This window comes from Manis pentadactyla, chromosome 13 (assembly GCF_030020395.1).
Source record: "Manis pentadactyla isolate mManPen7 chromosome 13, mManPen7.hap1, whole genome shotgun sequence".
Taxonomy (NCBI): Eukaryota; Metazoa; Chordata; class Mammalia; order Pholidota; family Manidae; genus Manis; species Manis pentadactyla.
The window spans coordinates 94297670-94322980 of NC_080031.1; the positions used below are offsets into that span (position 1 = coordinate 94297670).

Below are 25311 nucleotides of genomic sequence, written 5' to 3' on the forward strand. Positions count from 1 at the left end.
TTGCCAGAGTGAAGGAGGAGACAGCAACCAGGAGCTCAGGATGAACTAACAAGAAACACCTCTCCCAGAGTAAAAATAGTCTGTTGGCCTGACATCTCATCTCATAAAATACCTACTAGAAAGAGAAGCCTGCCTCAGGATACCAAATATACCAGCCATTGGGAAATTTTTCTCCAAAAATTTTATCTACATATCAGGACTCTTTGACACACAGGCACAACATGGGTTTTAGTTGAGACATGCCTGGGCCAGATCTCGTCACAGCCCTGGGATATCTGAGTCCTAGGGTCCCAAGGAAAGTCATTTCAGGATGGAATCTTTCAGCATAGCAAGATGTGGGTAAAAACTCTTATTTCCTTCTAACCTTTGGTATTAGCTTTCTGTAGCTGCCATACCAAATTACCACAAACTGGGTGGCTTAAAGCAACAGAAATGTGTTCTCTCGCAGTTCTGGAGACCAGAAATCAAAAGCAAGTGTCAGAAGGCCGCACTCCCCATAAGACTCTAGAATGTTTTCCTTCCTTGTCTCTTCCAGCTTCTGGAGATGCCAGGAGGTCCCTGGATTGCTGGGCTGCATTGCTCCAGTGTTTGTCTCTGTCTTCACATGCCTGTCTCCTCTTCTGTGTCTTATCCTTTCCATCTCTTATAAGGACACTTGTCAATGAATTTAGCAACCACTTGAATAATCCAGGATGTTCTCATCTCGAGACCCTTAATTTAATTACATCTCAAAGGTCATTTTCCAAATAAAGCCATATTCATAGTTTGGGGATATAGGCATATCTTTTTAGGGGGGACACCATCCTGCCCACTACACCATCTGCATGGAAAATGCAAGTAGAACACAGGACCTGTCAACTTTGGGATGTAAACAATTTCTCTTAAAGGAGACATACACAATATTCTTTAAGAATTTAGACTGAATAGTGCAAAACTACCACAAAAAAGCAGCAGCAAAAAAAGCCCAAACCTAACCAACAACATTAACATGATTGTTTCTGTCTTCGTTGTCACAGTCACACAGAAGCCTCTGTGCAGACTGTGGTCTTATTGTCTCTCCCCTGGAAAGCTTCTAAGGCCCAGTGTGTTGAGCTCTGAGGACAATAGATCATTGTGACATTTTGCCAAAAATTTCTAGTTAAAAAAGAAAGGATTATTTTGCACAGGAAATTCTATCATCATTGCTAAAGAAGAGAATGATTGGAGAAGGAAGAAGAGAGGAAGAAACCCGGGGCCACGCATGAGGGGCCACGCTGCAGCCTCCGGCCTTTCCTGCCGAGAGAGACCCTCCGTGGTTTGCGTTTTAGTCTGGATGCAGGAGCAGGGCCTTTCCTCTTTGCTGAATGCCCCGAGCACATCTGTATTTTTGTTCCTTGCTCCTGTTCCAGCCATTCTGTCTTGAACTGGAGTCCTGTAGGGTTAGATAGATGTTTGCATTGCTAACTATGCTATGCTGACCTCTATTTGATCAACATCTGAGAATGTAACCAGAAGTTTACGTTCAGAAAAGTCCAGGAAAAACAGCCCCTCCATGGCCTCATTCCTAGCTTCTGAAATTAATGGACTCTTGAACCACATTAACCTATTGTTGTTTACAGACTCTCAGATGAGAGTCAGGTATGTAGACAGTAAATTCTGCCCCTATTTTGAAAGGGACAATCCAAGTGATGAGAGTCACTGCCATGTGACAAATTGACATTTAGCAATGTTCACTGAACATATTGAATAACTATTGAATAGTTATTGAGAACAGTGCCCTCTGACCCTATTCTGAAAAAGAAAAATCATAGCAATGAAAATCACTACTATGTGACAAATTGCTGCCATTTCATCATGATCAGCATCTCTTGAACATTCAGAGTTATATTCCAACTGATGAAAACACAGTATCTTGCTCCCGGGAGCTTGAGCCATCTTGGGAATAGGTCATGAAAAGAGACCTACATCATCCTTCTTTGCATTTAACAATGCTAATATTTCATCGATGCTCAGTCAGATCAGCAAACCCCGTTCTACTTGTGATTTCTTCCTCAGACCACAGTCTCAGAAGCAGAGCTCATCTGTTTCTTGCTCATTGTTCAATGTCACAAATTATTACGCTGAGGGCTGTTAAAACTGTTCTATCTTCATTTAATAGTCTCAAAGCTGCCAGTAAGAAGCTCTTCTGAGAATTTGGAACTTGCCCTTTGGCTACCTGCGCACCCCTCCTCCGGCCTCCCGCCACTTCCCCAGCTGCAAGGACCTCAGCATGACTCCCCCAACATGTCCTGTCTAGAAGGGAAGGTGTCCATCAACACATACCTTTCAGTCTTTTGGTATAACTTACTTCAGATTGTATTATTTTGAGCTCTCTGCTAATGAGCTCTTAGAACCATTGAATAGAAAGCTGTATAAGTTGATGTCTAAGGATTCTTTCTACCTGTACCCATGTTGGTAAGTGGAAGGTAAGTTAAGCAAGGTATACTAACTAGGACAAGAGTTTAGGTAAGAGCTGAGCTATTCTTACCTGCCATCTTTAAAGCCAGATGCAATTGGTGGATTTCACATTTCCAAACATTTGGTGCTGTCTTCTTCTCCAAGCCCATCTGAAGGCATATTCCATAACACAGTGGAAGTCTGGCCTCTGGGTTGCTGATTTTGTCCACCCTGACCCAAGCAGGTATTCCACCTTACAATTAAGGAAATGGTTAAATAGCACTTTGCAGGTCTTTCAAACCCAGCTTTCCTGATTTGGATACTGACCTATGTGAAAGGAACACAGAGCCCCAAAATGTCACTCTTAGGGGGAAAAAAGAGCCTTTTAAGTCAAAACTCATCTGTGAGAATAAAACCAGCCAAGAAGGAATGACTAAAGGTACCAAAGGCAAGGTCTTTCCATGTCTCCGTGGACCAGGCCTACTGGTTCCCTTCCAAGCACCCAAGCAAGTCTGAGGAATCACATAAAGTGGCCTGAAAAATGAATCACAAATATAAAAATTCAGTTTACAACAGGTGCAAATGATCTGCGATTTGCCACTATGATTTAGAAATAAAGAAAGTCCCTCTGACCTTGGAGAGGAGTGCGCTTAGGTTGCAGGCCTGAGAAAGAAGAGGCCCTTTTTGCTTCCCCTGGGCTGGTAAGCAAGAACAAAACATGATTTGTTCTAGTCTTAACTGCAAAAGATTGGTATCTGTATCTGGGCAAAGTCCCTTTACAGCCACTTGGGGTGGCCCATCCCCCTCATGTCCTACAGCTCCTGCCTAGAGGTGCCAGACACTCCTCTGCTTTACTGATGATGATACACTGGGGAGACACCAGGGGGCACAGGAGCCAGACTGGTGCGCTGAGCCTAATGGAAGGGGCTGATGCACGTGGCTACCACCACCATGACAGGGACAGTTACAAACATAAAGGATCCGGGATGGGACTCTGTGGGCCCAGGCATAGGGTTCAGAGTGTAGTGTGAGTTAGAATAGGTAACACAACATAACATAACACAGATTACAGTGGGTTTTTAATTTTATATTTATTTAATAATGTAGCTTTAAAAAACACAAAAGGCCTTCTTTCTACCCTGACCTCTCCCAAATTTAAGATACTGAGATAGGAACAAGTGGCCCTCCTATTGCTTTTTCCCATGTTCAGGACACATCATAGAATCTGGACACAAAAAGGAATTCAGGACACATGATAAAACCCTTGCTATAAATATACATTTTATATTTGATTTTCCTGATGTTTATAGGCAAACTGCAGGGTCACTGGAAGTACTGATTCAATGGCCTTACTGGCAGCAGGGCACCAAAATTTAAAGCAGTCTGGGGAATTGGATGTCATTGGCATCCTTATTCTGTTTGCTCACACTATAAGCTAATCACTTAAAATATTAAAGTAGAGAATGTTCAGATGCACAAGTGTAAAGATTTAAGGTGATTTTTATTTGAGGAATTTTTCCTTTTATTTATTAAATATTCAGAATATTGATTTTAAGCAATTGGTGATCTAATTTTGCACAGTAAATGAGCACAGACTTTAGAATCAGACAGCCTGGGGTTCGGGTTTGAGCTCAGCCAATGATTAACTGTGACCTTGGGAGCTTCTCTTTGTATAGATCAGAGACTAAAGCCTATTAAGCACTGTCAATAAACTTTGCTTGTTCAAGAAATTCCTTTTTTTAATATAAATGAACAGTATTTTATTAGTTTTACATATTTTAAAATTAAGGTATCATTGATATACAATCTTACGAAGGTTTCACATGAGTAACATTGTGATTTCAACATTCACCCATAGTATCAAGTCCCCTCCCCGGACCCCACGGCAGTCATTGTCTGTCAGGGTAGTAAGATGCTATAGAGTCACTACTCGTCTTCTCCCTGCTGTACTGCCTTCCCCGTGACCAACCTACATTCTGTGTGCTAATCATAATGCCCCTTGATCCCCTTCTCCCTCCCTCCCCACCGCCTTCCTTTGGTAACCACTAGTCCCTTCTTGGAGTCTGTGAGTCTGCTGCTGTTTTGTTCCTTCAGTTTCAAGCAATTCCTTTTGAATCAGTATTTAATCCCTTGCCTATTTTTAGTGATCATAATCAGAATGAGTTCAAACCACATAAATCAATAATGATCTTTAATGGGAATCTTCTCCTTCTCCCCTTGAAGACTGGGGATGGTAACAAAATTCTAAGTTGATTAAGGCTCTGCTACCTCTAAGTTAATGGCAATAATTTTTCCAAGGGACCCAAAAATTTGTCATGAAAGAGCTAGGAAAATAAAATATAAAAGTAGCTACTGGAATGAAAATTGCAACAAAGGGAATATGACTTTAACAGTGAAAACAGGACATATAATGCAAGTTCTGTTTCTAAATCATCTTTGCCTCCCCTCCCTATCTGTCCCCACCGCCCTACCTTGATCACCCTCACCACCTTTTCCGGGGACCCTGCGATCACCTCCTCCAAGACTCCCTCCTCCCTCTGTTCACAATCAGCACTGGTAACTGCAGGCAATAAAGAAACATGGGTTATGAAATAATGTGTGTGTGGTCTAATTCTATCTGTATAGAATGGTATATAGGACTGTGAATATATTTATGGATGTATACAGAAAACCCACACACAGAATAAACTTAACAATTTTGAAAGTGGTTCTCTAACATGTTCTCTAGTCTTTATATTTTAGAAACTATTGAGAATTAGGAAAGTATTATTTTACAATCTGAAGATAATTAAAACTACTTTTTAAAAAGAAAAAATAAGAAAGAAAGCTTTCAGTGACATTCTACTGCAAATAGGAAAAAGACCAAACTGGAATTTAAGGTCCTCCAGTCATGACCCCAGACTTTTTCAATATTATCTTCTCCCGTACTTCTGACATGTACCCTAAACTGAATGCTAGACATTGTTTACCCTTCACAGTCCGACTTCCAAGCTCAGCCTATTTCATAGCCTGCGTTTTGACAACTTCCCAGGGGCCTGTACTTGCTGGTAAGCACATGAAGCATTAATTTCTTATGGATATGTAACAAAATTGTGTTTTCTCTCCTTCGATAAGCAGTAAGCTCCTCAAAGGCAGGTGTGTCTTCTTCCCAGAATACCTGGCTCACTTCCCTTCATCCAAAAATAGCCAATAGACGTATGCTAAAGAAGCAGAGAGGATGATACAGCTGGGGCAGCTGAGAAGACTTTTATGGTGGGATTTGAGCTGGGTTAAAGAAGAGGTAATATTTAGACAGAAAAGACAGCTGATTACACTTACCATTGGATTCTTTCAAAGATTTTATCATTCTTAGATTGCTTAATACTACAGAGAACATTGATCCTAAAAGTTATCTTTTATATGGGAGATGTATCTTATTATTTTGCACTTTCATTCTTTTTTTTTTTTTTTTTTAAATTTTAGTCGGATTTTTATTCATTAACAACATGGAAATCAGGGGGTCAGCGCCTCAACATGTTTTGTTACACAAGTCACCAAACACGAGGGGAGGTTCCCTTTCCTGCTTTTTTTTTTTTTTTTTTAATAATTATTTTTTATTGAAGGGTAGTTGACACACAGTATTACATTACATGAGTTTCAAGTGTACAACACAGTGGTAGAACATTTATATACATAATTCTAGGTTCCAGCTATCACCCTACCAGGCTGTTACAATATCTTGACTATATTCCTTATGCTATACATTACATCCCGGTTACTTATTTATTTTACCATTGGAAGTCTGTCCTTTTTTTTTTTTTTTTTTTTTTTTGTGAGGGCATCTCTCATATTTATTGATCAAATGGTTGTTAACGACAATAAAATTCTGTATAGGGGAGTCAATGCTCAATGCACAATCATTATTCCACCCCAAGCCTAATTTTTGTCAGTCTCCAATCTTCTGAGGCATAACAAACAAGTTTTTACATGTAGAACAAATTCTTACATAATGAATAAGTTACATAGTGAACAGTACAAGGGCAGTCATCACAGAAACTTTCGGTTTTGCTCATGCATTATGAACTCTAAACAGTCAGTTCAAATATGAATACTCATTTGGTTTTTATACTTGATTTATATGTGGATACCACTTTTCTCTCTTTATTATTATTATTTTTAATAAAATGCTGAAGTGGTAGGTAGATACAAGATAAAGGTAGAAAACATAGTTTAGTGTTGTAAGAGAGCACATGTAGATGATCAGGTGTGTGCCTGTAGACTATGTGTTAATCCAAGCTAGACCAGGGCAATAAAACATCCACGTATGCAGAAGATTTCTCTCAGAACGGGGGGGTGAGGTTCTAAGCCTCACCTCTGTTGATCCCCAATTTCTCACCTGATGGCCCCCCTGCGACTGTGCCTGTCTTAGGTTGTTCCTCCCTTGAGGAATCTTACCTGTCTCTGGCTAACCAGTCATCTTCCGGGGCCATACAGGGAAATGTGAAGTTGGTAAGTGAGAGGGAAGCCTTATTGTTTGAAAAAGTTAGCTTTTTACTTCTTTGCATATTTATGCCCTGTGGCTTCTATGCCCAGCATTTGTCTTGAGTGCACTTTCATTCTTAAACTAAAAGAATACAATATTTACAATTAAAAAATAGTTAAAAAAGAAAATGTCATCAGACTGAGAAGTGACTGGTGGTTACCGTCAGGGAGGGGTTGGAGTGGGTGAGTGAGGAGGGTAAGGGGCATAAAGGGGCACAAAAATTCTCAATGACATAAGTTGGTCATGGGGTGTTAGTACATCACAGATAAATATAGCCATTGGATCTGTAACATCTTCCTAATGTTGACAGATGGTAACTGCACTAGTTGGGGTGAGGACTTAATAATATGGGTAACTGCTGAACCACTGTGTTAAAAGCAATATAAGATTGCATATCAGGAACCCTCCTACACTGTTGGTGGGAATATAAATTGGTGCAACCCTTGCGGAAAGCAGTATGGAGGTTCCTCAAGAAACTAAAAATAGAAATACCATTTGATCCAGTAACTCCACTTCCAGGAATTTAGCCAAAGAAAACAAAATCCCTGATTCGAAAAGATGTATGCACCCCTATGTTTATCACTGCACAATTTGTAATAGTCAAGATATGGAAGCACTGTAAGTGTCCATCAACAATGAAATATTATTCAGCCATAAAAGAAAATAAATCCTGCCATTTGCAACAATATGGATTGATCTAAAGAGTATTATGCTCAGTGAAATAAGCCAGGCAGAGACAGACAAGTACCATATGATGTCACTTATTTGTGGAATAAAAACAAAGCAAAACAGAAGGAACAAAAAGTAGACTCATGCATTTTGGAAACAGGACTGAAAACAAAAACTGCCTCTGAGAAAAGCGAGATCTTTCACATTTTACTGTTTTTTTTTTCAATGAGTAATAACAATAGTAGTGACAATACTACTAATAATAATTTGAATGTTTACTGTGGGCCAAGCATTGTGCTAAGTGTTTTGTGTTTATTTTCTCACTGAATCTCACAACAACCTGATTAGGTAAGTACTGTTATTATCATACCCCTTTCATAGATAAGGAAACTGAGGCATAGAGAGTCAAAAAAGTAGCTCAAAGTAAAGCTAGGAATCAAGTGTGGAATTTTGACTGCAGAGTCTTAGTCTCTTTAAAGACACGGGGTGCCTCTGTTTACATATTTGTAGTATCGTGTCTCTAAATTAAGAAATTGATCCCACCTCAGCTCTGGCCGTTCCTTCAGGTGTAAAAGCGTCTCCAACCCAGCTGCATAACTCCCTGATTTCTTCAAGTCCTTGCTTAATTGTGAAATTCACAATGAACACAGGGTTCAAAATTGCAACCCACTTCTCCTCTTTTACTCTGCTTTATTTTTTTTCCATACTATTTATCTAGCACGTTATACAGTTTTCAGATTTGCCGTATTATTTCTGCTCCCCCTTCCATGTGAACTCCACTAGGTCAGGGGTTTTTGTCTGTCTTGCTAACTGTTGTATCATATCCTGAAAAGGTACTGGCACAAAACCAGATGCTCAACAAGTATTTGTGGATTAAATAAGTTTTTAAAACAGTAATTCCAATTTTGCTTTCTTTCTTTACATTATAAGCATGTATATTCATGTATGGTGAGAGAGAAGAAAAAAATTCAAAATGGTAGTGGTGATTTCAAGTGATATGTTTTCTTTTTTATCTTTTCTGTTTCCCTGTGGCTCTATTCCTAAAATTCGATGTTAAAATGTATTCTTTTAATTAAGAAAAAATTGCTTTTTAAGTCTCTCCTAAACCTCCGGTAACATGCGTTGCCAAGCACAGCTAATTATCTTTGCGTTTCAAACAGAAAAACGGCTTCATACAATTTGCAGCAATCGATCACTGCAAAGGTATTGATATTGATGGTCCCGAAGTAAATGATTGCTTTTAAATAATCGCCCGGTATACTGTGGTTAAATATTCCTTCAAGGAATGAAAGTCCTTGCCTCGCCTGTTGACCGCGCATCCCCGAGAACACACCCACTCACCTAGCAACCGGGAGCAGAGCTGAAGCACAGCGCTGCGCCTTTAATTCCCGGGTTTGGGGGAGGGCGGTGGAGAGAATTTCCGCTCCTCCCACTCCCTCCCCAGCCCTGGTGGCAGTTGTCACCTGTCAGGCGAGCACCGCGCGCGGGGGATGGAGCCCGGCGCCCACTGGACAGAATAAAGAGGCAGAGACCTACCCCGAAGCCTGGGGGCCCAGAGGGGTGGCGGGGGTGGGCGCGCGCCGGCGCCCCCAGAGCCTTTCTCCAGGAGACACTCGGAGTCCGCGGCGCGGGCGCGACCAAGGTCCAGCATCGGGGACACGCCCGACCGGCCCCGGTGAGCCTGGCCCAGGCTGATGTGACTTCCGGGATCCTGCTCAGGCGCGGCCCCGACGCCCACCTGGCCCAGCAGCCTGGGGTGGGAGGCGGCGGCCCCGGCTCCCCCGCGCGGCGCGCGCTGACCATGGCCCTGGCCGCGGCCGCGGCCGCTGCGGCGGCCGGGGTGAGCCAGGCGGCGGTGCTGGGCTTCCTGCAGGAGCACGGCGGAAAGGTGCGCAACTCGGAGCTGCTGAACCGCTTCAAGCCGCTGCTGGATGCGGGTGACCCGCGCGGCCGCGCCGCCCGCAGGGACCGCTTCAAACAGTTTGTCAACGACGTGGCCGTGGTGAAGGAGTTCGACGGCGTTAAGTTCGTGGTGCTGCGGAAGAAGCCGCGGCCCCGCGAGGGACCAGAACCCCTGCCCTCCTGCGTCCTCAGCACCTCCCCGGCAGCAGCCGCGCCGTCGAAGCTCGCTTCCTCCTCATCGGGGCAGGCCGCTGCCGCAGAGGCTCCAGCACTGGCCTCGGCACAGCGGTCCGTGGAGCCACCCGAGGACCCAGCCCTGCCATCGCAGCCACCGGACGCCCGCCGGCCTCTGGCCTCCGAGCCCGCTCAGCCGACTGGGGCGCTGTTGTCTGGCGCAGCCCAGCAGTCAGGGGAGCCCTCCGGCGCTCGGATTCCAGCCTTTGAGCTAGTCCAGCCCTCCGAGGAACTCCCTGCAGATGTGTCCCCACCGTCTAAGGCACTGTCGTCGGCGGCCTTGTCCCACCCAGAGGCGTCAGACCCGGAACCTGGGTCTGGGGAGACAAAAGGGCCTCCACCACCCCGTCCGCGCTCGCCGCCGAAGCCCTGCATGCTGCCTGTGCGCTGCGTCCCGGGCCCCGCCGCGCTCCGGATCCGGGCGGAGGAGCAGGGCCTGCGCCGGCAGCTGTCGGAAGAGCCGAGCCCGCGGAGCTCCCCGCTGCTGCTTCGGAGGCTCTCCGTAGAGGAGTCCGGCCTGGGCCTCGGCCTCGGTGCGGGCCGCTCCCCGCACCTGAGGCGCCTGTCGCGCGCCGGCCCGCGCCTGCCGAGCCCCGACACGGAGGAAGTGCCTGCTGCGCCGCCGCCGTCCCCCGTGCCCCTAGAGCCGGCCGAGCACGAGTGGCTGGTGCGGGCGGCCGGTGGCCGCTGGACTCACCAGCTGCACGGGTTGCTGCTGCGCGACAGCGGCCTGGCGGCCAAGCGCGACTTCATGTCTGGCTTCACGGCCCTGCATTGGGCCGCCAAGAGCGGTGACCGCGAGATGGCGCTGCAGCTGGTGGAGGTCGCGCGGCGTGGGGGCGCGCCAATCGACGTGAACGCGCGTTCACACGGCGGCTACACGCCACTGCACCTGGCGGCACTGCACGGCCACGAGGACACCGCGGTGCTGCTGGTGGTGCGCCTGGGTGCGCAGGTGCACGTGCGTGATCACAGTGGGCGGCGCGCCTACCAGTACCTGCGGTCCGGCGCCTCGTATGCGCTGCGTCGTCTACTCGGCGACCCTGGTCTGCGAGACTTTACCGAACCTGACGCCACCGCTGGTGGTAGTGGCAGTCTTGCGGCCCGGCGTCCAGTGCAGGTGGCAGCCACCATCCTCAGTTCCACCACCAGCGCGTTTCTGGGTGTCCTGGCCGACGACCTGATGCTCCAGGACCTGGCTCGAGGCCTCAGGAAGTCGGGCTCCCTCAGCAAGTTCTTGGGTGCCTCACCCATAGCTCCTCGTAAAAAGTCAAAGACTCGGAGTGGCTTGCCGGCCTTTTCAGAAATCTCTCGTCGACCCACTGCGGGGCCCCTTGCCGGTCTAATGCCCAGCCTGCCCCCCACAGCCTGACGGTCCTTGGGGCTACTGCTTGGTAGATCTAACCGGGCCTGCCCCTCATGATCTAAGCCTGCCCAAGCCGGCGCCCCAACCACGTGTGGCTCTATCCTGTTTCCAGCTTTGTCCACTGCTGCCTGTTTTACCCAGATGGGCCTATGCTTCTAGCTTCTGTGTGAAGCTTGCCCTCCTCTCTCCAGAGATGAGATCCAAGATCTCAGGGAGAGCCTCACTATGAAGAATTCCAGAAATCAGGCTTGAACTCTGAAGGCTTGACATTTAGGATGAAAGGTTAAGGGGCCCCTGAGTGAGTTCACCAACCAATGCCTCTGCCTCTAAAACACTCCCAAGCCAGAATTCCAGCAAGGGTCTTGAAATGTTGAATGATGTTGGATTGTCAGCTTTAAGATATGTAATGGTTTTTGTAATTTGATGCTTTTATCCAGTTTTTAAATTGAAATGAGGTAAAACAATTTTCATAATAACCTTTTGAAATTATATTTTTCCATTGTTAAGCAAAATGCTAAGAAATTTTCAATCTTTTGTTAAATATTTTGGAATTCTATTTTAAAGAAGTAGATGATCAAGATCTAAAGGTATTTGGTCCCAATCAACAAAACCCTTAAATGTTTATCTACCTCATTTTAGGCAATCAAGGTTCTGGATAGGGAGTCTTGAACACAGAATGTGACCATTGTGAATGTACTTAATTTCAGTTGTACTGTGAATGCTAAATTGTAGGAAACAAGTACATCTTGGGAGTAAGGTGATTTAACAAGGAAAGAAAAGGGGACATTTTGGCAAATACTTTTAATTTGTGGTTGTCTTTATGGTGAAATATAAATGTGTCTTTGGCACTAGTGGGTGGCTACTTTGATTTGGCATGAATATTTTAATTTTTTTAAAGTGTGATTTATTTGTGGATTGCACCATTGTGCCATGTTTCTGAATCTGTGGTTTTCAAATCAGGCTGAGCCTTTCAGTGCATTAGGTGAATATTCAAAGGAAAAACAATGTCATAATATTACAGCAAAAAAACACACAAAAAACTGGTCAAACAATAATGGATACACTTAAGCAACCATTTTATAAGAAAGTTCCGTACAAGCAAAAATTATGTGGTAACCACTTTAAAAACCATCTGAAGGCAAACAACTTATTCCAAAATAGCAACTGTAGAATTTCTTTGCACAGTGACCTTAGAGTGGCAGCTTAACTTTTCTGGACCTTTACTCCTGTCTGTAATTGAGAATGTTTGTAGGTCTTGCCCAGATTTCCCAGGTTCAATTAGAATGGCTCTTTTGCTGTTTTAAAGGTGTGGAATCTATTTGCTCAGCCAACCTTGTTTATATCATATTGTGGTAATGCTGTACTTTTGCAAATCGTGTTTGCATGTCATTAGTTACATCAAATGGTTTTTGTTGCACAGGGCAGTGGGGCTCCCCTGCTATCTATACATATATCAGATTTAAATTTAATTTAAGATTTTAATTAAATATTAGATTTAAGTAATGAAATAGTCTCATTTTGTTCCTGCTTGTGTGATGATTTATTTCCCTTAAGTATTTTATAGCTCTTACTACTGTGTTTTTTTTCTTTTCATCTACTTAATTTCTTCCTTTTCTCCTCATTCTTCTGCTTTTTTTCAAGCATTCTATTATTGAGAATGTTTGGATTGCTCTGCAAAATGAAAGGGTCAACCACATATAGATAGGGTAGCCAACTGTAGATAAATGTAGGCCCTAATCTGACCCTTTCCACCTTCCTTGCCTGGAATTCTGCTAAACTGCATAAATTATTTTAAAATGCAAATGGGATCTTCTGCCTCTGCAGAAAAATTGTGGGAGGCAATAATTACAGCAACCTTGAGCTGAAGGTCTAGAAGACAGAATAAGATACTAGCGATTTCCATGGTAAAAGAGAGGTTTGACTGCAGGGAATAAATGTCATAAACAAGGGATGATCTGCCTTAAGAAAGACAAAATCTAAACTAGCAAATTCGTAATAACAATAATTCTTATTTATTGCACATTGAAATCACAGCAGACTTACTTCACCTTCCAGAAGCAGCTTTGTATTTGAGAAGGATGTACTTCAGCCAAGTAAAGTACAACATTTGGCAAGAGTTTAGGATCAGTAAGAGTAAAACTCAGGTGTTAGAAACCACTGCTTCTTCCCTACAGGCCAAGACTTTCTGAAACTATAAGGTAAATCACTAGGAAACTACAGTTAATGTAGAAGGGTATTTTCCACAACTGACAAAAAAATAGTTGTCTACAAGATAAGGCAGTTTAGCTGGTTGGAACTGTGACAAGGAAGAGAATTACTCCTTTTAGTAGGTGAAAAGTTAATCATTGATGTAGATGTGTATGAGTCATATCCAGAGCAGGCTTTTTAATAAAGTTCTCCGTTTCCTCTAAAGGAGGCTGGAGGTTATTCTTGAGCACAGCTCTCTTACCTAATGGAGACCAGGGATTGCTTGGGTAATACATATGTGACCTGTGTTTATAAAGTGCCAGGCACAGTTCTAAACACTTGGCAGTTATCAATCACAATCTTACAAGGTGTGTACTGTTAGTATCTTGATTATAAAGTGAGGAAATTGAAGCCTAGAAAAACGGGAATTAACTTGTCCAGGTCTCACAGCTATTAACGTCAGAGTCGAGATGGCATCCCGGTGCTCTTTTCCACTACATTGTTCTATTGCAGAAAAGCAAGGTGGTCTCATCTCAGCTCTTTGCTCACTTAGTTACCTTTCGCAAGTTATCCAATTCTCCAAGCCCCATCTCCCGCTGTGGGACATAAAACTGGCAGTGCCCATCCTACAGGCTGTTGGGAGGGAGGAGCACAGGGAATGAGGCAGCAGACTTCTTTGTGAACTGCAATACACCATCCTGAAATACCAAGGGGGCTGAGTTGTTCCCAAGGCGTGTCTGGCTGCATCCCAAGGCCAAATAGCTCTGATCTGTGGCTCTGCTTTACATGATCACCATTCTTTTACCATGTTAGTATTTGTGTTCATAAAAAACAATGGGGTCTGCTGGGAAAAAAATATTCCCACAAAAGGGAAGTTACCCCATATTCTTTATGTGCTATCACTTTAGTTAAAATAGATATAACAATGTCTCTCTTAATGCAAAGTCCTCTAGCGTCCCTACCTTCCAGGCATAAACAGCTGAATCAAAAACATCTCTCAACAGTTATTAAGCTGAGCCCACTCAGGCCCCACAGTATCCCTCTGTTTTGGCCTTTACCTGGAAGAAATTATTTGACCTTTTAACATGGTTTCATAAATAGACTCGCTATTGCTCTCCAGATAGCTTTTTGCCTTGAACCTCTTTGTCCTGGCCTCACCGTTCCAGAACTGCCAAACCTCTGGACTTGAAGCAAAGGGAGCTCAGGAGTTTCTGCAGGTAGGAAGAATGAACGAAGAGGTAGTGAGAGAAATGATAGGCAGAGAGCCTGAGACAGAGACTGGGAGGGAGGGTCTGGAGGCAGAATGAGAGTTATCAAGTTGGTGCTGATCTAAATGTCAAAGACAACCAACACCCATCGTGACGGTCTAAACTGTAGCCAGGCTGCGGGAGTAACCGACGGGGTCGCCGAGAGGCTTGCCTTATAGCAACTGCTGCCCTCCCAGCACCCCATACCCCATTCCTCTTTCACCTCGTCTCTCCGCGGTCCTCAGCCACATTTGACCTAAATTCCCTCTAAAGCTTCTGACTGACATGTGAGGGAATGGCACCGCGGTCTGTTCCTGCGAGGATCCCTGAGGTTCACGCCAGCCGCCCGCGGAGGGATGTGGTGTGCAGAGCAGGCTCCTGAAGACATGACACGCGGGTTTGGGTCACCGCGCAACACTGCTTCCCTATGCAGTTTGCCATGCACAGTCTGAAGGGGAAAAGCACACTAATTAAATCCATATTAGGGAGAGCAGCGGGGGCGGGCTGAGGCGAAAGGCGGAGGCAGCAGCCGGGCTGCCTGTTGCCCAGCAACGAGCCCCAGCGAAGCCAGCGTTTGCTAAAGCCCGGAGGCGCCGCGGCGGGCAGGGCGCCCAAGGCCGAAGGAGGTGGGGGCAGAGACCCCAGCGGGGACCGCAAAACCCTCTTTTCCATCCTGGAGAACTAAGTAACGCTCTTTTTCATACTGGTTTGGTACATCAACACCGCCGTCTTCCCCAGTTACTAACCAACAGCTTCCCAGTGAAAGCCTAGCGGCAAAGGAAAGCGAGACAGCAAGAAACCTGGCTGGCCGAGTTTCTTTCCGACAGGGCAAAAAGGCTCGGCCCCAGCCTTCAGGCCCAACAGAGGCGCTGCTCACCTGGGCAAGCCCAAGTCCCTGAGGCTAGCCCACAGGGCCTGGGAGCTGGGGTGGCGGCAGGAAAACGGGGGTAGTTTTCATCACAACGAGAACAGTGCCCTCTGCTGGCAGTGTCCTGGAGGGTGGCATTCCCCCGGCTTCTGGTGCCCTTACAATTCTGGTTGTGGTGCCAATACAGAACAACGGAGAGCTCATTCTTGCTCTCTGAAGGAGTGTGGAAAGGAGGTAAGTGGGGCAAGAGAAGGCAGAGGCAAAATGGAAGGACGGGCACAGGAGGTACAGCCCTAATTTTGGGTTTTCCCAGTCTGGCAGGGACCACCACAGAGGCCTCTTATTTCCCCATGGAACCCCCGTCCCCCCCACCAGAACCAAAGTGCAGTTCAGTGGGACAACTGCTCCCCATGCCCATCCTGTACTGGGGGTACTTTGTCTGATGTATACAATTTTCACTGGCCTAAAAGACCATGTTAAGTGTGTTTCTAAAAATATCACAATGGTTGAATGCAAAGGGGGCTGTACAGGGCAAAAAGCAGAAATAAAAATAAATTCTATCCAGATCAGGTCTCCACGTGAGCTGCCCAGCCAGGATGACGGCCTTGGAGGGGAAGCCCCACCCACAGTGTTCAAAGGAGAGAAGCAAAGCATAATGTTAGAACCTGCAACTGCCTCAGCAGGAGCCCCATATGTTTTCCATAAAAAGGAACAATGTGAGCATTGTTCTGTGCTCAATAGTCCGACTGTTAGAACTAATGCTTTTGGTATGAATACGACCATTTAAAATTCCCAACTAGTTGCATTTACTGACAATACATTTCAGAAAACAAACCCAGAAGCAAGAGATTTCTCATTTTGGGGTCAGTTGGCTTTAAATACACATACACATGCCTTTTAATGTGACCGACTTCCAAAAATACACTGAACATTTGCATGAACAACGTTCTTGTCCCTAGACTTGCAGCTACAAATACTAAAGCAGATTTTCACATGCATATTTGAGAACTTAACATTGATTCTGTGTACACAGGGCTGATGCACAAATAAAGGGGAGTATGAGTCTTATGTTCATACCACTCCAGTCCCTAATTCCTGACTCCCAACCCTAGCCCGTCCCCAGATCAGCATCTCTAGCACACAAGTGGAGCTGCCTCTCCAGGTTCTCATCCCCTGCATGGTAGGCCTCCAAGTCCCCTAAGCCTGAGCTTCAGCTCCCAGCCCCAACTGCCTCCTCAAGCCTGGGGGACCCAGTGGGGTTTCCAAAGGAGAGTTGGATAAACTCGGTTTTCATAACATAATTGAAAGAGGAAGAAAGTTCTTTCTGGGTCTTGGAAAGAATGTACTGGAAAATCCAAGTGTACTGGACATTTGTCAGGGTTATTAGGCAGCAAAGTAACTGAACCTGTTTTCCATTTGGGGAAATTCTCTATCCCTGGAGTCTTGAAGGGAAGCAGTACCCTACTTCCACTGTGGGGCTGTGGGCTTGGGTAAGAACAGCAAAGGAGAACTGGACTCAGCCAACCAGGCCTAGGCTTCTGTTGTGTGACAGTCACTGAAACAGTTAGGAATTGGGGCATGGGGGCAGTAGCGTTGAGGGCCCAGCATCCCCCCGATTCCTCCTGTCTTCAGGCCTATTCTCTCCAGTCTTCCTAGCAACTGCCATCCCTCTTCTGCTCTAGTCAGGCACAGTTTGGATCTATAGTTTGTAAACAAGATAGCTTCAGATCTTTTCACATTACTGAGAGAGAAGAAAAGGTCATTTTGCAACTTAAATTGAAATACAACTCTGACTTCATTCCCTCCAACCAACCCTGACCAGGCCTCTCATCACAAAAAGGGGAAATACTAGTTTTTAAATCCATAAATTAATTACCAAATAATCCGTAAGACCTAGGTGGAGCCACAGGAGAACACCTGGAAGAAGCATTCTGGGAAGGCCAAGCCTGGGTCTTCCCCTTCCCTGAGGGAAAAGAGCCAGGAAACCAGCGTCTGTCCCAGTCATGTTGGTAAGAGGCAGGCGCCATGCTCCCCACCTCCATGGCCTGTAACTAGGTGAGGGGAGCTGGGGAGGAGGGAGGTTTATTGGAAGGGCGGGTTCCTGGGGGCCAGGTGGGCCTGTGGGGTGGGGGAGGATGGCTAAGGTTGCTCCTGACGGTGTCCAGTTGATCCTGAAGGAGTCGGACCCGCTCGTCCAGGCTGCGCTGCTGGGCCAGGACCGCGGCCTTGCCCGCCAGCAGGGCACTGTAGGCGTGCAGCTCTGCAGCTGAGAGGGCCTGCACCAGCACCTCCCGCAGGGCCCGCTCACGCTGTGCCACATGCCTCTTCAGCTCCTTGGCATCTTCCTGCTGCTGCTCCAGGAGCCCCAGTCGCTGCAGGAGAGAGGCCTGGAGCCGCAGGGAGAGGGCACTGTGAGTGGGTCGAGGGTGCCAGCCAGAGCCGGCAGGCTCATCACCACCCTCTAACCCCTAGCCTGAACTAGTTACCTGTTCATCAGGGTCACAGTCTGCAACAGCCCGAGCCAGGGCACTGCGCACGCGGTCCAGGCGACTGCCAAGCAGCAGAAGGAGGCCAAGCACCCGCTCTAGGTCAGCCATGAACTCGCTGAACTGCTCTAGCTCATGGGGTGCACAGGCCTGGCCCACTGCAGCCTCCAGAGCAGCCCCACGCCTGGCCCACTCCTGGGCCGCCCCCTGCAGCTGTTCCTGCTCAGCCTGAAGGACCTGCAGCATCTTTTGGAGGAGGTGAGCTAGCTCCACCTGCAGGGAAAACAGGGGTACTTAAAGCTGGGGCCAGGGCCCAGACTTACACTGACTCTGGGCTCTTGCCCTACCCAGCATCCAGCAGCCCTTCCACACTCACTTTCTTGACTTGGATGCTGTTACTTGGCTCAGGGAGACCCTGGCCACATGGCTGGTCAGGCACAGGGTGGGTACTAAGGTTTTCAGGCCTTGTCTCCTCCTGAGAGGTTGGCAGGAGCTGGGTGGAGCAAAAGAGATAGCTGGGGACAAGGCCAGAGCTCCCTGGGTTGTCCTGCCCCAGACTGCAGGGACAATCCCGAGTCCCTGGTGACCCCCTCACTCACCCTGCCTCGGAAGGACCAGCAGCCTCCTCTCCAATCTCCCCACAATCTGGCTTCATTGCAGCCCTGACCTCAGTTAAAGGAATCAGCCCATCCAGAAGCCCCACAGGTGGCTCTGGGCTGGGATAGGAGTTAATAGTGTCACTCAGAGAGGGATCCAGTCCGGCCAGCTCCTGAACCAGTTCCTTGAGGCGCGGACTGGACCATGTTGACCTGGAACCAGGCTGGCCAGTGCCCCAAGCTAGAGCAATGTGGGAGGGAGTCTCTGGGGAATCATTGCCTGGAGGTCCCAGGGTATCAACTGGGAAAGATTTGAAAGGCTCATTCTCTGCAGCTGTGTGGGGGTCAGTAGTTAGCAGTCCAGTGGGGTCAAAGGTTGGGATGTCACCATTTGCAGTTCCTGGGGGGCTATACCAGAACCTGGAGACACCCACAGAACCATCTATCCCCTGCCAGCAGTCATCTATCACTGCAATCTCTGGGTGTTCGTTGAGGGAGCACTCTTGGGGGACTGCAGCATGGTCAGCTCGTTGGCCCAAGCCAGCTCCATACTGCTGGTCAGAGGCATGTACACTGGAAGTGGAAGAGACATTGAATTAGAAAAAGCTCTGGCCAAGACAAGTGGTGGCTTCCAAGGGCCACCTGCCCCCACCCAGCCCACCTGAGTTCCCAGGCTTCACCTAGGAGAGAGTTCCCTGCCCTTCCGGCATTATGTAGACATGTGGAAAGGGAAGGTCTCACTCTGCTTGGGAGCAAGAGGGAACTCACTTGGTTGGGAGCTCTGGGGGCACATGAGAGTCTGGAAGTGACCTCATCCTGACCAGCGGGGCTTCTTCCAGGAAAACTTCATTATCAGGAAGGGATGGGGGCCGGGCAGACACCATACAGCTCTCTGAGACCCTCCGCACACGCGCAGGACTGCTCTGGAGGCCCTCTGCAGGACATGCCACTGCAGCTTCCTTCTGATTTAGGACTCTGGAAGCAGGGACCCCATACTGACCACAGTGACCAGGAAGGAAGCTCTTGGTGCTGCACCAGAGAGACAACAGGGCGTTGTGAGGGGAGTAGGGGATGTAGTTTGCAAAGACAGTAAGGAAGCTCAAACTGAGGGTAGGTGGGAAGCCCTCTCCTTTCCTGGGCAAGAGCTATGAAAGCCGCCTCCCAGTTTTCAGCCCCCAGAGTGGTCTCTCTCTCTCTCTCTCTCTCACCTGCAAAGTCTGGTCTTAAACAATGGTCTGGGGGTTTCTGCTCCTTGGGGAACAGCCTGGGGGAATGGCAAACGGATGAAATATGGCTCAAGTTTTCAGTCTCCCAGATGCTCCCCACCCCAAGCCTGCTGCACCCTCTATCTTCCCTACCTGGATAATGGGCATGCCCTCTCCTGGTCCTCCCCAGGGAGCCAAGACTTCACCTGAAGGGCTTCGACTCTGACAGCGAGGCCTGTAGGCAACACTGAGCTTTAAGGACCCAGGATTTGGGTCTTCTATGCCAAGGGTCTGGGGCTCAGACAAACCTTCGAACTCGGCCAGTACTCCATGCTCCTGGGGCTCCTGATGCTCCTGGGGCCTGGGAAGGCAGAAGCTGGAGCAGGCCTCGCCGCCGCCTTCCGCGACCAACCCACCACCGCCCCGACCCACGCGATCCAGCCTCCCTGGCTCAGAGAAACACCACTTCCGCTGCTGCTTGGCGAGGTCTCCGCGCCCACCAGTTTGTGGCGCGGAAGCCCCAGAGCACGCCGATTCCACTTCCCCGCCCGGGTGGCTGAGCGATGCGGAGCGCGGGTGCGCCGCCGGGGGCCGTGCGGGTGCGGAGGGCCGCCGGCGGGCTGGCGGGCTCATGCGGAGCTCCTTGCGCTGGAAGGACGTCTCCCGGAGCACTCGCCGCTGCGCTCCCTGCAGCCGCTGGCGGTAGGCGGCCCGTCAGGCCGGTGGCCTGGGTGGCTCGGTGGCCCGCGCTGCAGTCTTCGCCTCCGCGGTCAGCGGGTACAGCAGCGGGGTGGTCTGCCGGCTGAGCGGCCCGGGGGTCCTCCGGACTTCTGGGGGTCGCGGCCCACTGCGTACCGCGGCTGCGGGCCGGGGCTGCGGGGATGTGTGCAGGGCAGCGGTGGGCGCGGCGGGGGCCGGGCCGCCCCACACCACGCGCACGTTCTCCCAGTGGAGGTAAGCAAGGACACCGGTCCCAGGTGACAGCGTGTGTGGCTCGGGACCACCAGAGGCTGCGGAGAAGGAGCTGTAGGCCGAGTCGGCGCGTGCAGACAGCCGCCGCAGATCCAAGCTGCGAGTGGACGAGGCTGGGGAGGTGCGGACATCCCCAGGACCCAGGGCCTCCATGGGCGAATGCTGAGGCTGGCCAGCTCCGTGGGGCCTGGTGGAACACAGCATGAGGGTTAAGGAGCTCTGGGTGAGGGTCAGGACAGCCTGCTGGCTCCTCCAACGTGGACAGCCAGGTTGCTTACACATCCCCTCCCTAGGCACACAATCGTTAGGGCTGGCATTTCCCTCTAGGTCAGGGATGGCATAGGACCACCCAGCGAGCTTGGCTCAGGGACAGGAATTGGTGACTAGCCCATTCTCCCCGCCTTCCCCTCCCCCACCCCCACCCCCAGGACTCTCCTGGCTGAGGCCCTGACCTCTACCCTGGCTCCTCCTGGAGCACCGAGAGTGTACCCATGCTTCTTCCCTCCCAACCCTGTCCCACCCAGGCTTCTTCCTGGCTGCTTTCTCAGCCTCTCCGTGTGATCTTTCCCTGATAAACAATGGTCAAGAAGTTCTGAGATCACAGGGGAGCCAAAAGAGGAGGGGGGAAGACCCAGACTGTGTGGCGGGGGCAGCTTCACAGCCTCCCTCTGTCCCTCTGTGCCTGGTATGTTCCAGGTGCTTTCTATAAATATTTATCTTGATCCTCACAACTGCTATCTGCATTTCACAAATGTGGACACTGAGGTTCAGAGGGGGAAATGATTTGCCCAGGAACACACAGCTGGTAAGGGGCAAAGCCCTGCCTGGAAGCTGGGCCTGTCTCCAAGCTTACTGCAGCCAGAACCAACTTCCTAGAAGCAAACCCTGCTGAAGCCAGTTTACTTCTCTACCGAGATGCCTGCAGCCTCCAGCAAAGCCCAAACTCCACCGTGGGAAAGTAACCCCCACCTCCTTCAAAACACTGGCAGGTTCCAGAATATATGGCCTCTATTTCAGAGACTGCCTTTTGTCTAGGCTCACCCCCTTCTTCCTGCTACTCTTGCTCCTCCTAGAGAGCAAGACTTAGAGATCTCATCTTCAGGGACCCCTGCAGTGCCTCATCACAGCAGTGGCCACCCTGCATTGTGATTGTTGGCTTGCTAGTGATCCCCTCTTCCTATTCCCACCCCTGAGCTTCCTGAGGACATGCACTGCACTTACTCATCTCTGCACCCTAGTGCCTGGCAAGTAGCAGATGTTGAAATATTTGTTGAATGGCAGACTTGCAGGGAGTAGACAGGGGAGGCTTTGGTGGAGAAGGAAGAGGGCTCTTTTGCTTCTGTCCACTCTTCTCTCCCTATTAGTCTTTTCTGGGGAGGTGAACAGGAGTGAGGCAGTTGCCACCAAGGACACTGACCATATTACTTGTGTATTAATAGGAACTCAAAGATCAGACAAGCACAGCTTAGAGGAGGACTGGCAAGAAACCAGTACCTTCCCAGTTCTGGGAGAGGAGCGAGAGGAGTTGGGTGGGTGTGGCTGGGTCAGGGGTTGAGAAGCTTTGAGTCTTGGGGACCTGGGTCTCCCTCTAGCCTATGTGCTTGCCTTCCCTGAACTGTTTGGCAGGGGATGCAGAGGAGGGTTAACTGCAGCTGGGGTGGGAACTGAAAAAGCAGGCTCATGTGAGCCATCCAGATACTATTTGAAGCTCAGGATCACCCTCTATTCCCTTTCCTGAGGCCCCAGTACAGTTTAATGCTCCGGGCAGGTAGGGAGTTAGGGGTGGGAGGATATAGCGTTTCCTAGAAGGGAGAGGCGTACCTGCAACATTTCTCAGCCAACCTGGGATCAGAACATTTTGGTGTTGACCACCTGGAGGCATCTTTATGCCAACTAAGGCCAGCCCCATAGGTTGGTCCTCCCACTCAGGTTGGGGGACCTCTTTTGCAAAGTGTTTCCATTCTCTGGACTTCAGGAAGATGAGACGCTACTCTGCATAGCAGCCCCTAGTGACTTCCTGTAGGAAACCCACCTTAGCTGCCCAGACACTAGCTCTCTCCTCCTGTCCTTCTGAGCCCAGCTTGGGAGCATTGCGTACCCTGGCTCAGGCTGCCCATGCCTGCCCCTGTTGGCTTGCTGCACCTACAGTCACGGGTGACTGTTCAAAACATCTCTAGATGTTTCCTCAGAAAAGGCCTTGAAAAATCTTATTTGTGAATCACTGTGTTGACAAAGGATTCTGAGGTCAACAAATAAAAACAGCTTGAATGGATAATGAAAATATGTATATCTATCTGTTCTCTTATTGACACTAACTTGTCTCAAGGATGCTTTTGCAGTGGTGGCCCCAATAAGCTGATACCCAGGTAGGATGCTCACTTAGTGCCCTTTGCAGAACCAGATGTGCCAGGAAAGTCCAACTCCTTTAGTGTGTTTTGGGCCTCATTAAAAAGATCAAGGAGTTTTCACACTGTGTGGCTGCAGGGAGCATCATGCAGTCCAGCCAACCCCTGTGGCTGGTGGTGGCCAAAACCCAGGCGTCTTAGCATAAGGTTAGGCTCTCAGTGAGCTGGGCTGCAGAGCCAGTTCCTGCACACAACAGAAGTCCAGAAGCTGGAGCTCAAAGAGCTCTTCAGGCCTTTTGCCAAAGCTCACCAGAGCAGGGGGGACAGCATGGAATCCCTGCTAGAAAATGACTGGGGTCGTGCTGTGTGTGTGTGGTGGGGGGCATCTGAGATATATTTGCCACCTCAATGAAACAGCAAGAGAAGAAAAGGAGACAAAAATGACTCCAGAGTTCAGAGCTGGGGGCCAGGGAGTTGGAGGTGCCAGTTTCAGGAAGGAGGGAGCTCAGATGGGGACGGGTCAAGGGGCCCACTGCTCAACTGGTCTGGGGCCTGTGGGCTTGGCACTGCTTGTGGCAAGTCTGGCAGCAGCTGGGAATTTGGGATGTGGGTCTAGACCTCAGCAAAGAGGTTGGACCAAGTGGGTAAAACTACATCAAAGCAATGGGAGCATATCCAGGTAAGGCGACCAGAAAGGTGGACAGCCTCAAATGATCGGGAATAATCATAAATTAAATCACACCTCTTTCAAAAGCCACCTCACATCCCACGTCACCCCACATCACAACTGTGGAGGGGTTGCCACCTCTCACGGATGGTCTTCCCTCAAGTAGGAGGCTTACTGTGGGGATGCTACCTGCACTGCAGTCTCCCCGCCACTCTAGAGTTTCTGGACCCAGACTGGCATTTGGGGGAAGTCCCGCGGCTCTCCCATTCTCCTCCGGCCCCCCCACCCCCGCCGTTCTCCTGTCCTGTCACCGCTGGTCCCGCACCCCGTGCAGCATCGCTCCAGCCCACATGCAAGAGTGTCCAGAGGCTCTCGCTCTGTGCTGCGCGCGCAGAAAATTCGAGATGCTGGCCGCATACGTACGGGGTGAGGAGGACCACATACCTGGGGCTTCAAGCTCTGAGAGGCAAGGCGGCCGAGGGAGGGGAGGGGCTCCGGCCTGGCCACCGCAGGGGGCGGTAGAGGCACGCGGGGCGGCGGGACAGCAGGGCCTGGGGCCGCCAGGAGGGCGGATGGCCGCTGCGCGGGGCACTTCTCGGCCTTTCGGGCTGGGTTCACCGTCGGGGAAAGAGGTGACAGTAGGGGACAGCGCGATGGGAGGGCCGAAGGGCGCGACCGGGGGTCGCGTTGGGAGGACCTCCGGAGCGCCCCCCGCAGCCCGGCCGTCCGGCGGGGCCCCGAGCCCTCTGGGAGCGCAGACCCCGACCCCGCTCGCGCGGCCCGGACTCGGCGCCGCGTCCAGCACCTCGGGACCGCGCGGCACCCCGTTCCCCGCAGCCCGGCCCGCACTGCCAGGCGCCCCGCCTCGTCGCGTACCTGCGCTCCCGGCCGGGACGCGCGGCGGGAAGCCCGGCGCCGCGCCGTGACATCAGGGCCCCAGCCTCCGGCCGCCGCGGGGGGGCGCCACGTCCAGCCCCGGGGACGGGGGCGGCGGCACTGCCCACGTGGGGCCCAGAGATGGCCGCTCACCGGTTCCCCCGCCGGCACAGAGCTGTGGCTCCCGGCAGGGGGAGCGGGAGAGGATGGGGAGGACGGCGGCCTCGGCCCTCCCGCCCGCTTCCGGCGCCGGCCGGCCGCGCAAGTCCCCAGCGCCGGTGGTGGCCCGGACCCCGAGAGGCTCCAGACGGCCACCCCATTCTTTTCAAGCCTGGCCAAGGAAACAGACCTTCCTGATACCTCTGCACCCCTTGACCAGCTCTCCCTCCAGCTGCTCCGTTTCCAACACTCTTCCAACCCTTGCACTCCCATTTTTGAGGCCTCTCTTTCCATCTCTCTCCCTACCCGCAGAGTCTAGGCCCTTCGGACCAGCCACCTGACCCAGGGAGCCGGGTGGGAAGGGGAGGGCGCTGTTGGGTGTTCATTCCAGCTGCTTTCACGAGGCTCTTGGGTGCTGGACGAATGCGTATCTCTTATGGCTTGGAAAGGGTTCTCTTCCGCCTTAGAGTTTGGCTCTCACTGTCTTCCTTGGGGATCTTCAGACCTCAAAGAGTGCTCTGAATTCACCTACAAAGGTGCTTTCCTCTCTGCCGTGTCCTCAGCCTTCCTGGACCCCACTTCCCAAAACTCATAT

General features: G+C 49.8%; 2 protein-coding genes and 1 long non-coding RNA gene across 3 annotated transcripts in view; 1 reads left to right on the forward strand and 2 right to left on the reverse strand.

Moving 5' to 3' along the window:
- The window catches only part of LOC130680400 (uncharacterized), a 31677-nt gene extending 15742 nt beyond the window's left edge, over positions 1-15935 (reverse strand). Inside the window, exons 1-2 of the long non-coding RNA XR_008993397.1 lie at positions 14354-15935; positions 2507-2742 (exon numbers count right to left, since the gene is read on the reverse strand). This is a non-coding gene — a long non-coding RNA (uncharacterized LOC130680400). The remainder of the gene's footprint in view (positions 1-2506; positions 2743-14353) is intronic.
- Positions 8962-12616, forward strand: SOWAHA (sosondowah ankyrin repeat domain family member A). The gene has a single exon (XM_036919192.2). It carries the CDS (start codon positions 9408-9410, stop codon positions 11112-11114), a length of 1707 nt encoding a protein of 568 aa, XP_036775087.2. The 5' UTR covers positions 8962-9407; the 3' UTR covers positions 11115-12616.
- Positions 15936-16069: 134 nt separating the features above from the next.
- Positions 16070-24989, reverse strand: SHROOM1 (shroom family member 1). The gene is made up of 7 exons (XM_057490531.1): positions 23993-24989; positions 20198-20942; positions 19261-19521; positions 18496-19065; positions 18273-18411; positions 17897-18169; positions 16070-17797 (listed from the first exon to the last, which is right to left on the reverse strand). The coding sequence occupies exons 1-7, from the start codon at positions 24987-24989 to the stop codon at positions 17462-17464; spliced, it is 3321 nt and encodes a 1106-aa protein (XP_057346514.1). The 3' UTR covers positions 16070-17461.
- Positions 24990-25311: the final 322 nt, after the last annotated feature.

Excerpts from the sequence above, each read along its gene's own strand:
- SOWAHA (XM_036919192.2), top strand. The coding sequence starts at position 9,408 with ATGGCCCTGGCCGCGGCCGCGGCCGCTGCGGCGGCCGGGGTGAGCCAG.
- SHROOM1 (XM_057490531.1), bottom strand. The coding sequence starts at position 24,989 with ATGGGAGTGCAAGGGTTGGAAGAGTGTTGGAAACGGAGCAGCTGGAGG. Across the intron at positions 20,943-23,992 it reads CACGGGGTGCGGGACCAGCG|CAACCTGGCTGTCCACGTTG; the intron begins GTGACAGGACAG and ends GGGATGTGTAAG. Across the intron at positions 18,170-18,272 it reads ACAGCATCCAAGTCAAGAAA|GTGGAGCTAGCTCACCTCCT; the intron begins GTGAGTGTGGAA and ends TTTTCCCTGCAG.